This window comes from Vespula vulgaris, chromosome 3, assembly GCF_905475345.1.
Source record: "Vespula vulgaris chromosome 3, iyVesVulg1.1, whole genome shotgun sequence".
In the NCBI taxonomy this organism is placed as follows: Eukaryota; Metazoa; Arthropoda; class Insecta; order Hymenoptera; family Vespidae; genus Vespula; species Vespula vulgaris.
The window spans coordinates 8930936-8948044 of record NC_066588.1 but is presented as its reverse complement, the minus strand read 5'-3'; the positions used below and the strand labels follow the sequence as shown (position 1 = coordinate 8948044).

The 17109-nt window shown below is 25.2% G+C and overlaps 2 protein-coding genes across 4 annotated transcripts; both read right to left on the bottom strand.

Annotated features, from left to right (window-relative positions):
- Positions 1-1756: 1756 nt before the first annotated feature.
- LOC127062787 (leucine-rich repeat-containing protein 15-like) lies at positions 1757-5156 on the bottom strand. Its single transcript, XM_050991523.1, has 2 exons — positions 5005-5156; positions 1757-3411 (listed from the first exon to the last, which is right to left on the bottom strand). Exon 2 carries the CDS (start codon positions 3400-3402, stop codon positions 1930-1932), a length of 1473 nt encoding a protein of 490 aa, XP_050847480.1. The 5' UTR covers positions 3403-3411; positions 5005-5156; the 3' UTR covers positions 1757-1929.
- A 3729-nt stretch (positions 5157-8885) lies between these two features.
- Positions 8886-16763, bottom strand: LOC127062785 (putative fatty acyl-CoA reductase CG8306). Of its 3 annotated transcripts, none has more exons than XR_007781198.1 (10): positions 16594-16763; positions 16234-16498; positions 15896-16147; positions 15533-15782; positions 15245-15437; positions 14851-15090; positions 14529-14786; positions 14267-14455; positions 13334-13427; positions 8886-13189 (listed from the first exon to the last, which is right to left on the bottom strand). XR_007781198.1 is itself a non-coding variant. In XM_050991521.1 (8 exons), exons 2-8 carry the CDS (start codon positions 16423-16425, stop codon positions 14317-14319), a joined length of 1524 nt encoding a protein of 507 aa, XP_050847478.1. In that variant the 5' UTR covers positions 16426-16498; positions 16594-16763; the 3' UTR covers positions 13563-14316. The 3 variants fall into 3 exon arrangements, 1 of the variants encoding a protein (XP_050847478.1); XR_007781197.1 differs by having other exon boundaries at positions 14304-14455; XM_050991521.1 differs by lacking the exons at positions 8886-13189; positions 13334-13427 and having other exon boundaries at positions 13563-14455.
- Positions 16764-17109: the final 346 nt, after the last annotated feature.

Below are 17109 nucleotides of genomic sequence, written 5' to 3'. Positions count from 1 at the left end.
TCTTATACGTCTTCTTCGCTCTCTTTTATTCTTATACGTCTTCTTCGCGTACCTGTTACTCGTTCCTTTCATGATACCATATACAGGTTTTATAGTGAATTCATCATACTTCCCTTTATATCTGGATTTCATAAGGAAGATACAAATTTATATTTTACTTTTTTCAACGATGAAATTACCATTTGATCTTTTTATCCTATCTTCCTCTTTTATATTTATTTCAATAGATTTAAATTAATTTTTTATATAAGTCCATAATTACAAAAAATTTTACGAGGTTGATCGCCTTGATTATTGATAAAAGTGATAATTATTACAAAATATTTTTGAGGAAAGTTTGATTATATTATTTGCATTTTAATCGAGCCATGCATTTATCATGGAAAAATAATTTTTTGATGGTGCAATAATTAATATTATTTTCATTTAATTAATATCAGTTTCAATCCTTTGTTTTACAACGATGATATAGTAAATGAAAATTTTACAAATATACATTTTTCACATAATATTGACAATATGATAACAGCAATAATATTAATATCATTTCTCGCAAGTAACGAAATATATTGTATATACTAAAACGTATATATTTTTAATTAGTTTTATATAAAAAATAAATTTGACTACCAAAAAATACAAGAACAAAGTTCTTCTTCGCAAAGGGTTAACTTACTTTTTCTTCGATTTACTAATTGATCATTTTTATATCGTATATTTACGTTTAATACATTTACCTTATTTTAATGGACGAAACGAACTCTGCACAGTTAACTGTCGGTAAGGTAGATAACACATTTACCATTGATAAAAGATGTTTTATTAACTTTATGCATTTAAAGAATATAATCATATTATTAAATGTATATATATGAAACAAATTTTCAATATTTAAAACAAAAGAACAAATATTAAAAAGGAAACGTATATATAAATTATTATAAATAATTTAGATTTATTTATAAAAGAATATTATCAAGTCTAAAAATATAATACAATGGCTTTAAAGATATAATTAGATGGATCGCCATTAATCTGCATAAAATATATTTAACGTTTAAATAGAAACGTCTCGTCAATCAAATATTTTATATCAAAATTATTTCTGCAAATGTGTGATATAAGAGAAGAAATTTTTTGATGATATTGCAATGTTTTGGTACGAGAAGTAAATTCTTATAATCGACCAAAGTATTTTTTAAGATAGTTCAATCTGAATTTAGTTCTGTTAATGAAAAGTGGTTAAAATATTTTAGAAATTAGCGCTATATATTGACTGCACAGTTCTGTTAAATATTGAAACAGGACAAATTTGGAATAGTTTTGAAAGCATTTGGAGAGATATCAACGATATCTCTGTCCTTGAGATTGATAGATCGCACGTTAACGCTTTCGTCAAAATTGTCTCTCACAACTCGTAATCCCACGTTACAATTTCATGTTCCGAATTGTTTCACTTGTCCATCGGTTCTTTAAAGTTGAGACTGAGATTTTCTTCGAATTTCTCCGGCCAAAATGATATTGTCGTAGCGAATATACTGTGAATGATTCCTATACTAATAATAGTTACATGGATAATAAACGTACTTGAATGCCATATTATGAATACAATCTGTAAATAAAAAGCAATTTCTAATCAGTCATATTACTATTTTTTTATTGAAACAATGAAAATGAATTTTTATTTAAATACAATGAAAAAATGTAATAATGTTCAAGAGTTATTTAAAAACTAATTGAAGAGATAATTCGCATAAATGGTACATTATCTTTTTATTTATCACATTTCGTAATACAATTAGACTATGTTTATTTTTATTATATTTATATTATTAGAATATATTATTAGAAAATACGTAAATAGATATACATGAATTTGGAGAAATAAAATTAGTTAATATTTATTTTTTATTAATATTTAGCAATCTATTAATTCTTATGAGATAATTCACGGTTCTCTAATTGTGAGTTTAAATATATGGTCGCATTTTCAGGTAAATTTCGCAATAGTTCAACTTTCATATGAATTAAGATATTGTTTATTAAGTCTATTTTTATTACTGGTAAAGATTTGCTTAGCGACAAGGATTCCAAAAACATAAATTTGTTATCGGACAAATTGAGATAACGTAGATTTCTTAAATTGTTATCCCATCCAGTCGGTAATTTAGCTAAATTATTATTGTTTAAGTATAGTTCCTCTAATGATTCTAATTTAGAAAATGTATTTTCATGAATATTTTCAATTATATTATGATTTAAATACAATTTTTTTAAAGCATGCGTGTTGAGTATTTCAGGATCTATTTCCCGGATCTGATTATGAGCTACCGATAAAATGGATAAGCTTGATATGTAACTTACACTATAAATTGTAAATAATTTGTTATTATTTAAATATAAATTTTCTAATGATTTTAAGTTATGGAAAACGTCTGATGGAATATTTTCTAATTCGGTATTCGAAAGATTCAATGTAACTAATTTAGGTATATTTATAAATACGAACTGACTTAAACTCCTTAATCTATTATTGGATATAGAAAAATATGTCAATTTTGGCATTTCACTTATATATAAAGATCTGCTAGAACCATATTCGTTGATAGCCTCTAAGTTATTATTATCTAATCTTAATTCAATTAAATTTTTAAAAAGACGCAAATCGACATTGACAAAATAATTATTACTTAAATTAAGATATGTTATGTTTGGATTGAATAACAAAGAATCATCATAGTTAAATTCCTTAAGATTATTATAAGATAAATCTAAATGTTGTAATTTAGGAAATGTAGAATTTCGACTAATTTGATAATGCGAGTTCCATTCACTATTTGGAAAAACAAAGGATGATATTTTATTAACGCTTAAATCTAAATGAAGAAGTGCGGGATATTCTCCAATAATTTCCAATCTTATGTCATAATAACTCGATTCCGACTGACGTGCAAGTATCAATGTTTTTAAATTTTTATGACCGTTAAAAGAAAAGAAAGAAGAAATGAAATTTCTTTCCATATTTAGATATTCCAAAGCAGGTACGTTATTGAATGCACCAGATTCGACTGATTCTATTTGATTTCCTTCAAAGTTCAAACATACAATGAACGGAGAACTAATGAATTCTTTTCCTAATTCTTTTATAATCATATGTGAAAAATTAAACGAAACTTTGAATCTCTCGTAATCTCCTTTCATGATATACTTCTCCAGATCGGAGTCTTCTGTATTTCTATGCAATGCGAATTCTTCTTCCTGGCTTCTATCTTCATTGTACATACTATTGTAAGACTTTCCATAATCCAAAACTATTTCGCAATTGATTTCCAATGGCCCGATTGCGAATAATATTAGATGAATTAAAGTACAAAATATGACATGTATTGTTTGTTTTTTCATGATCGTATCCTGGAACATTAATCGTGTATATTTTTAAAGAATACTTTTTTTATTAGAAATACTTTTTTTATTTAAGAATATATTTTTTATTAAAGTTACTTCGACGAAACTATTCGAAAAGTTAAATAAATGCTCGAGTATACACTTTATTTTATTTAATTTTCAAGAGTTATTAGAAATTAATTGAAAAGATAATTCCTATGAATGGTACATTGTTCTTTTATTTATTTCGTTTCGTTAATTAGTCTAACTCAAAAGATGTAAACACACACACATATGAATTCGGAGAAATATAAATTATTATATATTTTAATAATCTATAAATTGTCTTTAAATAATTCGCTATTTTCTAATCGAGAAATCAATGATTGTATTTTCCAATAAATTTCTTAATACTTCAGCTTTCATATGAATTCAATGATTATTTATTAAGTTTATTTCTATTACTGGTAGAAATTCACATTATGATAAAAATTGCATAAATATAAATTTCTTATTGGATAAATTGAAATAACGTAGATTTCTTAAATCGTTACTCCGTTCAGTCAGTAACTTAAGAAAATTATTATTCTCTAAATGTAATTTCCTTAACGATTCCAATTTTCTAAATTGGATTTCTAAAGAGAGATTACATTGGAATTTCATAAATATTTGCAATTGTATTATTACTTAAATACAATTGTTTTAAAGCTCGATTATTTATTACATCTTCAAGGTCTATTTCTTAGATTTCAGCTATCATTTCATTATCAGTTATAGATAAAACGAATAAGTTTAAAACGAGCGACTTAATATATAAATTAAAAATAATTTGTTATTATATAAATATAAGTTTTCTAATGAATCTAAGTTATAAAAAAGTTTTGATAAAATATCTTCTAATCGATTATTCGAAAGATCAAGAGTAATTAATTTAAGAATATTTCATTTATATGAAGAATTAAATAAAAATATAGTTTTTTATAGTTAAAACTTTTAAAAAGTGAATATACATACACATTTTGCAAATCTGATCGTATTGTTTACATTCTCCATTTAATGCTCACGTTGATATAATGCTCGATCAAGTTACGTTTACTTGAAATTTTATAAAATCGCTATTATATACCACAGTCTATCGTAAAATTCATTTTACCACAATTTTAAGAATCTTAATTAAACGTAACTCACTTTAAAATTAAACAAATTCGATGCTATCCACGAGACAAATCTAACTTGAAAAATGAATATAATCGTTTTTTATAAAAACGTTCGATAAAATATTTTAAAAAAACGTATTTTTTTGTCATTTCTGTATCAGAAAAAATTACTTTGTTAAGCTTTAAACACGCTTAATATAGCACATTAATTTCTTCGTGTCTATTAAAAATTTTAGAATTAATATTAAGTCTAAAAAAGTTATTTAATTTAATATAATGTATATATATTCATATGAGTTTTGTATACTATAAATATTAAATAATTATAGGACACGTTCGATAGTATTACGATTAGCGTGATCTTCGAACAACATTTATTTCTATAATAACACATTGTTATCCACATTATTATCCACATTATTAATCCAATTTATTTAATTATGAATTCTTTAGATATATTTACCTATATAATTCTGATGAAAAAATCGTATAAGTGATTTAGATTATGTAGAATGAGTTTAAATGCTACGTAAAATTCAACTTCTTGTATCGACAGATCCTTCTGCTTCGGCACGATATCAATATCTGAGTCAGAGATAGAAGAGTCCAATGATAATATATAATTGTATCTATAAAAGACCTTTCTTTCGTCTCTAATCTGCTTTTATTATATATGTGTCAGCAAACGAACACAGTATACGTATTTTTGTACTAGTATATATATAAATTTGCTGAATAATATATATCTCACATATTTATTTAAATCTTACTTATTTGTTCATCAAAACAAAATTTTTCTAAATTGTGTGTGAATATATAATATAAACAATCTATTTAAATACGCAATCGTTCGGATATGTAAAATTGATAAAAAATAATTTTATCTTTTTTAAATACTTTTGATAAATATTTCTATTTCTTCTGTACAAATAATTACATCTTTTTTATTCTAATTAATTTTGAAATTATCTTTGATATTTCGATAGAATTATCAACTTGCTAAGAGTGTCCATCGCACTTGATTTTATAATGGTTTACAATAATAAAGAAACCAAGAGCGATTCTTGATCGATTTCGATGAACAAGGTTTCATTTTATAAACGTAGTTTTAAACCTTTGCTTGATTACGTTAAATTTTTGAAAAAGCTTTATTTTCTTTTAAAAGAAATCGTGGCAGAGAATGTTATTCTTTTAAGAAATTTTATGTGTTACAAAAAAAATTTTTTGATACTTGAAAAGTTATCTCCTAACTTAAATTGTCATTTTTAAGATGAGACTTTATGTATCAAAATCGATCAAGAATTACGTCAGAACTTTTTCTTGGTATAAACGCCAAGTTTTTGATAAATTCTATGAAAACTAATTTCTGTATAGTGGCGTCTCTAAAAATCTAAGCTGATATAAACGAAGCTTCATACAACTACTACTAATTTTCATATACACGCTTATATAATGTGTGTTTCAATATCATGACAAATCTGCTTGTTTATATACGTAAACTGATCGATAGAATCAAAACAAATACTTACTCGGAAATTTTAATAAACTTTAGATAGATAATTCTACGTTAAAATATAAAATATGTTTAGTCGTTCATGCTAACGGATTATAGTTCTGCAGATATTTAATGTTATATAACATAAACTTATTTTCTATATATGTCTAAGTTTTATTAAATTTAAACATATTTATATGTTTATTACATTAAGTTTATATATATATATATATAATATCTTTGCAATTGTATACAACTATCTTAACATAATTAATCAATATATAAAGTAATAATATATTATAATTAATATATTGGGTTATCGATAAATCTAAAGTTAGAGATTTAAAAATGAAATAAGGTAGTTGCGCAAATTATGAAAAAACTATTGTATGAATTCATAAGTAAATAATGATTTATAAACAAAGACACAGATACCTGAATAAATTCAATATATACCTAAGTTTTTAAACTAACTTAATTACTAAGTGTGTTTAAATAAATAAAAATAATTAAAAATAAGTTAACTTTAAAACTGGAACTGCTAAAGCGTAAAGAATGAAGTATTAAAATACCAATATGGATCATGCATCAAAAATATTCTATATATAACTATAATAAAAAACAATACATATATAACAAATCAAAAATAAACAATAAAACTGCAAAAGTGTGCAATATCAATCTGTATGCCTACCGATATTATTAATATAAAAAACAAACCAAATATAATATTTTATTAAAAAACATTTTCAAAATCTTTCTATTTGTTTGTATATCCTACAAATATTTAAAATTATATATTGGAATTATATTTTTTAAAGAACTGGAAATAAAATTAAAATTTGCGTTTGTGTTCAGAAATGCATATTCATATTCATCATACAAACGCGTGACTCTACGTTTGAAAATTAAGGAACATATTGAAAATTAAGAACAATATCGGATCAAAATCAAAAATTATAAAACACAAATTTCTATACTGCCAACGAAATTAATTAATTTACAAAATCTAATAATAGTATCCAAGTATTTGTTATTCTAACTGATTAAAAACTTGTGTATTTTTTAAATGAATGATAAACGAACTTTACATGTCATGGAGATGGAGCATCATCTCCAGTTGTAACAATTACTATTGCCAAGGAAAATGATAACTTGGTAAAAAGAAAAAAGAAAAATTCGACTTGCATTAACATATTTCGACCCTCTGATAAGATGACTCATGATCAATAGCCTCTTTCTTGCTTCATGATCTTAACCACAGCTGTAGAGCATTCTCTAAGTGAAACGCAAAAAAAAAAATTAAAAATGAAAACTTTGATGTTTCATAGCCTTCGTAGACGCTCAATGGATCAAAAGAATCTATCGATCGTACGCATTTACACAGACACATTTACACGAATACCTAAATAGATATTTAATCTAATCAATAGGTCCATTACTAACACTCCGCACTTGAAAATTATAAAGTATCGAAAAAAAATACAAAATCTATAATACATCTTAAGACCTTGCTCTTTTATAGAATCACTTTTACTTTACTATCTTTACATTACCATAAATTACATATATAACAAATTTTACATTCTTGAAATAATCGCGAAAGAAAGTACGACGTGTTAATATGCTTAATGCTAAGTATCCAACACATTCAAAATTCTTAGTTAATTTTAAAGAACCGAATATTTAAATAAATGCAAAATCTTTTAAACTGTTTGATTCTGTGATATGTATATCTCGCAATACAGAGTATCAGCAAAATATAAGAAAAGGAAAACACATACTGAATAATTTTAAAATTTGCTGAAACTTTGCTTAATATCTGGAAACGGGATAAATATACGATTTATTCAATCTTATCTGATTAAAATTAAACACATAATCTATACAATGCAATAGTCTATACTAGGGAATAATAGTGCCTAAATATAGTACTAAGTAGTAGTGCCTCTAGGACACTTCCAATGGCTTAGTCTAACGCGATTCCTAATTAACATATATTAATTGTTGTAATTGACTGTCAAAATTAATAATTATTGCGTAAATGACTCGAGCAAAACATACTAGTACGTAATAATATATATATATACTAGTAATACACAAGTATTTCCATACAATATCTGATAAAACTATGCTTTTTAACTGAAAAGATAGTTCCTTAGTATCTTAAAATACAAACTTAACTAATACCAATTGTCCAGATCTCAAAATTTAAAGATAGTTGCATACTATCTGATTGGAATGCTAATTGTTAATAAAATTCTAATAAATTGTCTAAAATGGAACAATAATTACAGCGATAATGTAAAAATGTAAAAACAATTAATTTTTTATATCATTTTATGTAATAATAAATTTCCTATAACATTAAATTAATCGTGATAAAGTTAGAATAAAAATGTTCAGTAATAAAACACGTAATTAATAATATAAAATTAATCAATTCTTTCGTAAAATCCGCCAAAGTACCTGTCTAAAAATAGAAATCTCTTTTAATTGAATGAACTTGAAAGCTCGATTATTGTTTTATTCTTGGCCGAAAAATTTCTTGGAAACACTGTTAATCTGTTAATGTGTATCTCTATATCAAAAGTTATCTATTTCTCTTTTTATTAAGTCTTGTTCTATGTTACTAAATGAGACAAACTTATCTGTATGTATACAAAAAGAAAGTATATGTATAAAACTAATGTATTCGGAGCTATATTATTTTAATTCATAAAATTCTTTAAAATCTGTAAAAAGTAAGATCAATTAGGACAGGATAGGATCACAAATGTATATATAGTCTGTATAGCGAGTATTGGTGTGTTTGTATGTGTGTATGTCTGCGCGCGCGCATATATATGTACATGTATGTGTATATATATATATATATATATATATATATATATATATATCTGATCGATGAATATCAAATTTAATGCAAGATATCGACTGTTAACAACTATCAACTAAAATAATTAACCAGAGCATTGTTAAAAAACTTGAGAATTATCGATATTGTGAAAATAAAGCTGGAAGAGAAGAAAAAAAGTATTAATCAATAACTCCCAGGAGGATCTATGAGAGGCCGATTTTATTGTTATGAATATCTTTTAAACTCAATGATTTCCCAACTTCCAAACGTGATATCAATAAAATTGCACGATTAATTAGCGATTGGTATATAGGGAAAGGGTGTAAGTTAGAAAAGATCTGTTATTTTTTATTTGTAATTGTTTTTAACGTTTTATTTAACCGCTACTAATTACTTGTAATTGACGAAGCTGATACTGATCTACGTCTTTCTGATACGAACTGAAACAGCAATAGCATCATCCACACCGTAAAGATGATTAAATTAAACGTTTCGTGTAGCGTATACATTTGCATCATTTTAGTTATATCATGCTCAAAAAAAAACATTGCATGACATTTAACATTTAATTGCAAAATAGTATAAAATATAATATAAAATCATAAAAAAGATATTATCAATCGTTTTATTATGATAATAAACAATTATTTTTATATTAAGATATGTTACAAAATAAATTTCGACCACGGATATATAATTACCTAGCTTTCGTTTTTCTTCTATTATGGAAGTCAAAAAGTAAATCGAATAATTTATCTTTTTCTATGAATAATCTCTCTTATAAATATTCAGAAATAATAATATTATATTATACTTGCTTAATAAGTTCTAGAAATATTAATTCACAAAAAATTTATATTCGTGGTATTTGTTATGGACTCGATCATAATCAAAAGATTTAATGACTTTAGAAGATAATGCTGGGACGAAGAAATAATTAATTGAAATAAGATGAGAAAAAGAAGACTTACATTTTCAAATATTATTAACCTACGTAAATTCTCAAAAGAATTAGCACACTGACTAATATAATTTTTTGAAAATATATCTATATTTAATAATAAAATATGCGGATGAACGAATAACTCGTTTGTTATCTCACAGATGCTGCACAAGATTGCACGAGGAATAAGTTCGATTTAAATTTACGAACACTACTGATTCGTACATATTTAATTTTTGAAAAAATTCATATTTTCAATACTAAGATAAGTAGATAAACACTTTCTCGCTTAGTAGCATACATCTACTGTACAAATATATAAGAATGCTGATCTCGACGATATTAAACCTTCGTTAGAACATTACATAAGCGAGAATATATCATTCAAATAAAATAATTTCAATCTTAAACTTCAATTGGTACAAATTTTGATACTCGTTTTCAATAATAGCTAGTCATACAAACAGTAACAAAGATAGATTTGAGCATTTCTAACAAATTTTTATCGAAATAGTTTTCTTTTGCATTTCAATGAATAAACATCCAAGTCTCTTCCAAACAGTTAAGCTTAAATATAACATACTTTTGATAATTTTCCAATTATTTAAACAATCTTTAATGTACACGGAATACAATAAACTAATATTCATATAATAGTACATTCTTTTAAACATTACAAAACTTGTAATAAATGATAAATATAAAATAATCTTGATTTAACATTCCAGTAGTTTAAATTTTCCTCACAGTTTTTACTATATGTAATGTCAACAAATTCGAACTTTTGATTGAACCCTTTTTCTATGTTCCATCATTTTCGCGCTCTTTCTCTTCTTTGCTTCCACTTCTTCTTCAGACTAGTTCATCAATAAATTGTTCATATGCTGTAAGGATACTGTGTAAGTTAATCTGTGAGGATACATATCAATGTAACGGTTAGATTCATCATCAAAGATTTTATGCGGAAATACAGTAATAAGTTAGGGAGAATACTCGTTCTCATATCTGTATAGGCATTCGCAGGCACTATTAAAAGTCCTACCGTAGATTCCGTTTTATAGCTCAAAATTTCGAATAGAAGATCTAATACAACTGATCTATATATCAAGATATATGTAGCTACGATGTTACGATAATACTGTTATCCGTAATCGAAAACTGACCCTCTTCCAGATAGTTTTTTCAGTAAATTCATATCACTCCGAGAATGACAATTTTAAAGTACAATTACCGTCAAATGGCTACATATTTCAGTACGTTTTCAAAATCTTGTCTTCTTTCTAATTCTATCTAAACATCGAAGTACTTACATTTCGAATTACTGACAATTACTTACAATTATTTCAAACATTTAGTAGAATTCTAAAATAAAGTTCTTAGAGAAACGCACTGAAAATTTCTAATATCTTTATTATTCTTATTTATTCAAAGCGCTGACTTTAATTCGCAATTTTATTTTATTTTTAAAGCAATCTATCAGATTGAAAATTAATCATACTATTTTACAAATATAAGCACTGAACGACGATCAACTGTAGTATTTATTAAATAAAAAACTATTTATTAAATAAAGAATTATTTATTAAATAAAAATAATTAAAGTGTAGTGTTTACTTCCGCAATTTATCTATTATTCTCAAAAAATAAATGATAAAATAAACAATAATTGTAATTATAAAACTTGTTAGCTATATTAAAATAAATGAAGAAAAACAAACAAATAAACAAAATCACGTTTTACCTATTGTTTAAAAATACATTTAGTCGCAATAGGTTTGCAGAAGTATAATTACATGGAAATATAATCGCAATAGATTTGCAGAATACTAATTGCGTGAATAAATATAAAATTAAAATGAATGAAAAAAAAAAGCATTAAAAGAAAATGACTAACATTGAAATAATAAAACTTATAATATTAATTAATTTAATCATTAATTTATTATATTAAATTAAATCGTGTCGTTAGTTGAACGTATCTGGAAATTTTATTCTATTTGAATTTAACGCGTACTTTTATTATTCTTTATACTTTGTAATATTCTCCAAATTCAATAAAACAGAAAATGTTATATAATGAAAATTCTAGACATATTACATTATATAAACTTATAATAAAATTATAATAGAACGCAGCAAATCGTAGATAAAAACAGTAGATAAAAATATTGTCCAAGCTCTTGTTAATTAAAATTTAATTTCTTATAGATAAATTTATTTGTATACTCTCTATACGAAGAGTAGCAGAAGAAAGTACATGATTGTTACTCTTGAATGTGTCCAAATCGACAAATTAGTTGAATAGTTAGAACAATAATGAGACAAATGACAAAAACATTATTAATATAGACTGTATTAGTAGACATTATAATATAGACATTATAGCTAATATAGACATTATAATATAGACTGATTAATTTATTATAGATTGATTAATAAAGCGTGTATATTTATGTAAATAAATGTATGTATGTATACATATAATAGAATATTTAGTAGAAATCTATGAAATCTGGATGATTTCATTAAAATATTACAAACAATAATCTCTTGCAAGCATTCAGTTTACTACATAACCATTCATAAATAAGATCAAATATGCATTCTGCAAAGTCAGTTATCTGAACAATGCATTTGTTTCTTTTCACACTGCAATTCAGTACTGTTTCGTTATAATAGATGGCACAATTTATACGTAATAATTAATAATATAAATCAGTTCTTGCGTAAAAATTAAATCTACCTCCTCTAACTAACCATTTTTAATATTGTTAATTTATTGATAGTTTTTTGAGTTTTTATAATTCCTTTTTTAATATACTATTTTTTACAATTATATCACAAACGATAAAATTGATGTAATAAGTATATCATTGAATATAAAACAATCTAAACTGTACCATAAAAGATCAGAGAAATTTACAAAATGAAAAAAAAACTATAAAGGTATAATTATTTTTTTTATTTCATTCTATAAGTTTCACTTTTAAGGTATATAACGCATTATAATCTTATATATGTTAATATAATGTAGATAATAAGATTATTGTATTTAAATCGTGGATGATACTTGAACAATGAATGATACTTGAATACTTCAAATAGCATCATAAGTTGTGATATTAATAAAACAAAGCAGTCACATATTTATTTTATGAATCGCTTTCTCGTCGCCTGTTTGTAGAATCGTTATCATATTTTTACAATTAACGTGTAATTTTCAAAACAGTCGTACTAATTGACCTTGGTAGAACTTTATCTTATCTCGATGACCAAAACGAATTGTTAAATGCTGGTAGGGTAGAAAATGCTTTCTCCTTGATAAAAGATGTTTTATAAACTTTTTGCATCTGAGGAATATAATTTTATTGATTATATGCGTTACCAATCTCTAATATTCAGATCATAAAAATGATCTTAAATATTTTTTAACTATATTCATAGTGTGCAATATTACAAAAAAGTAGAAAATATATATATTTATGAATATTCACCTTATTACATATGTGCCATAAATTTCTCATAAGAACATTTAATATTTCCAATTATTGTATTATAAACTATAAATTGTTATAGATCTTTTCCATCCTGTAATTATGAAGCAATTCTGATAATCAAAAGCTCATTTGAAAAATAAAAAATGAAGATTCAAGAAAATCTTTTTAAATTTCTTAAAGAAGATTTTCTTTAAATTAATCGATAATTATTTTTTTTAGATATAACTTTGTTAAAAAAATATATATATATTTATTTTCTTTAAAGAACCTTGTGTCTTCATCTCTCATCTTTTACATAAACCCTTGATTATTAAAATCGATCTAGAATTAGGTTTAAGAGTATTTCATGGTGCTCTTGTAGTACCTTACTATAGCATTAGTATAGGTATAGTATAGATATAGACATTTCTTTGAATTATAAAAATACAAAGCATATAAAATCTATAGCGTGCAAGTATTTAATCGTCTAACACAAATGCGAAACCAGTATAATGATATTTTGAACTAAAATAACTAAAAATTCTTTTGATCACAATTCTTGTTGGATTTCGATGATCAAGGACTCATCCAAAAGATCAAAAACAAAAATTGATAAAAAACATTTTTTTTTACACTCACATTACAGCTATTTTTATTTTTATTCAAAGATTATTTGTTTTATTTTGACATGATTTTTACAAAAGAAAACAATGTCTTTTTCAAAAATCAAAATGTTATTACGTGTCTTTATCTTTAATCTTACGAGTGAGCCCTTATTATGATGCAATCTCGTGTACATACATTTGATAGCAAAAAGTTTCAACATAAATATAATCATATACGAATAGCTTTATATATAAATAAAAGTATCCTAATATGCAACTTTATTTTAATCAAAGTAATTTTAAAAAGCTAAGAAATGAATAACATGCATCATGTAAAATACCATACCCAGATTAAATATTATATAAACAAATAATAGAATAACCTTTCTATTATATTTAAAGTTGATCGAAGAAAAAGTATATGATTGGAACAGCCATGCTTGTTTTTGTCCAAGATGAGTTGAACAAAACTTTGACAACCCACCAAAAAAATCCTAATAATAGAGCTTGTAAACTTAGATGAGCCACCATCAATCTGTACAAAATACATTTAACATTAAAAAATAAGAAAATATTGAAAGATATACAAAGCATTTCATTTTTCTTACATCATATTTTTTGAACGTGCTTTCTTGAGCGTCTTCTTAGGGTCTTTACTTAAATATATTCTTACACCTAAAACTAGATTCAAAAAGTAATCCTCCCAAACCAATGATTCAATGTTCATAAAGAATTTATCTTTATCTTCCTCAGATAAAGATTTTTTTAAATCCATAAAAAGTGGGTTATTAAACTTCCATTCCGTAAAAATGAACTTTTCAAGACGGTCTAGTGACTTATTAATGTTATTGTGCAAACGTATTAATCTAAAATATAACTTATTTATAATATTTTATATGTATTTATTGAAATATATTTTTCAAAACTTACATCGGTCGTCCTCCGAGTAATCTTGTAATTGTATCCAAAATAAATGCAGGAATTATGTGTACAAAAAAAGCAGAAATTCTAAATAAAAATAACGAGTTTATAATTTTGAGATGCGGATACCAAACAGCACTCTTCAATGGATATTTGTGTAGAAATGGAGTAATTTTTGATTCTACGCATTCCCATTTAAAGGGATTACACGTACTTGATGTACAATGATATACTTTCACATTATTTCCACTGAAATCAACGAAATATATTATAATTAATTTCTTTTTTGTTATAAATTCTGTTTCGTTATAATTAATATCTTTTTTGAAACTAATAGAAGAAATATATATATTATAAGAATAACCTTATAAAGAATTTATTAAAAAGCTAAAATTTAAGTTACCCATCACGATTAACAGCATAAGCAGCAGTAATAAGAGTATTCACAACAATATCTACTGGAATATAATCATATACCAAAGATTTAGCAATAGGTAATCTCCGCACAATTCCTTTACTAGCACCCATAAGAAAGCCAGTTGGCCCATTTTTAGATACAGTCCATCCAGGTACCGGTTCCTTCCATGCTCCTACAACTATAATTATAAAAAAAAAAAAAAAAAAAAACATAAAAGTACAAGACCACAATTCTAAATATTTATTAATTTGATACACATTATATACAACTCACTCATTGAAGGTCGTACTATCGCAGACGGTAAGTGAGCATTAGCTATTTCGTGCTCGGCTAAATGTTTGGTAAATGTATATGAATTTGGATGTTCTCCTAATAGTTTTGGAGTTTCATCTTCCAATGCTTTATCATCCAGTTCTTTTACTAATTTTAATACTTTATTTACATCCTCTGGAGGTGGATAAATTTTTTCTTGAACATCATATAATACTGAATTAACATAAGCACTGGAAACATGTACCAAAGCCTATAATAAAAAAGTAATTATGATAAAAAAGAATATATATTTAAAGATAAACAAGATGTACGTATATTCATAGATAAAATATCTTCAAGTTTATCTTCGACGATCTGGCTTACCTTAAGATTCTTGATCTCTTGACAAAGCTGAATAACTCTTCGAGTACCTAACAAGTTAATAAGAACAGCATTTTTTAAACTAACTTCAAAATCCAAAGTAGCAGCAGAATGTACAACAATTTGTACATTTTCTATCAGTTGCGACCGATCTTCGTTAGACAAACCTAAATTGTCTTCGCCAATATCACCAGAAATAGCAATTAATTTCTTAAATAATTCTGTCTTATTTTCTTCTCTCAATCTATCAAAGACCTAAGTTAACCCACAAAGTATAAGTAAATTTAATAAAGCATAAAAATGAAATATATTAAAGAGAATATCTTATAGGACAATCTTACCGAATTTTGTGTTAGTTCTTCCAATCTCTCGTTAATTTGCTTTCCCTTTTTCGGTCTAATAAGCAAATAAATATTTTTCACATCCGGACAAGATCTAAGAAGCTTTTCAACAAAACAAATACCAAGAAAACCAGTTCCACCAGTTAAAAAAATATTCTTGCCGTTATAGAAATCATTCACTTGCGATGTCATTTTGTTGAGATTTTCAATTTTTACTTTATTTATACCGCTTATTTCAAGTTTTTTACCACCCGTTGTATAACCACTGAATAAAGAGAAAAAAAACGGTTATTATAATTCAAAGAACGTCAGAATAAATGGTACCATAAATGATAAAAGGATAATGAACGATGGAAATACCGGCGTTTCCTGTCAGCTTCTTACTATCTGCACGCGGAGCCTCGGTTCGTCTCGGTTTTCTTTCTCGTCGAGAAAATGGACGAAGTGGTGGTAAAATAAAGAAAGAAAAAAGAAAAAAGCATAAACGCAGATATCGACTTTTACGTCACTCAACTCACCAAAGACAACTAACCTACGATACAACAGTGATTCTCAATCACATATTCATATTACATAAGTTTTCATCCGTTCAATTGACTCGTATGATATAATAATAAATAAAGCAGGAATTCCATTAATAAGAACAATTTGGTACGAATAGAATTATATTTGCTAGGTCGATAATATCGTTTCTTATTTCGAACCTCGAAAGTATTTCTATTAATTTCTCGTTGTTGAACATCGACTTATAAATTTATAATCGATCTATCCGCAAACAAAATGAAAAGAAAAAAATCTAAATTTTCTTAACACATTGACTATCATGGTGGGCAACCGATTAACGACTTTTATAAAAATAACTGATTCATCATCGTA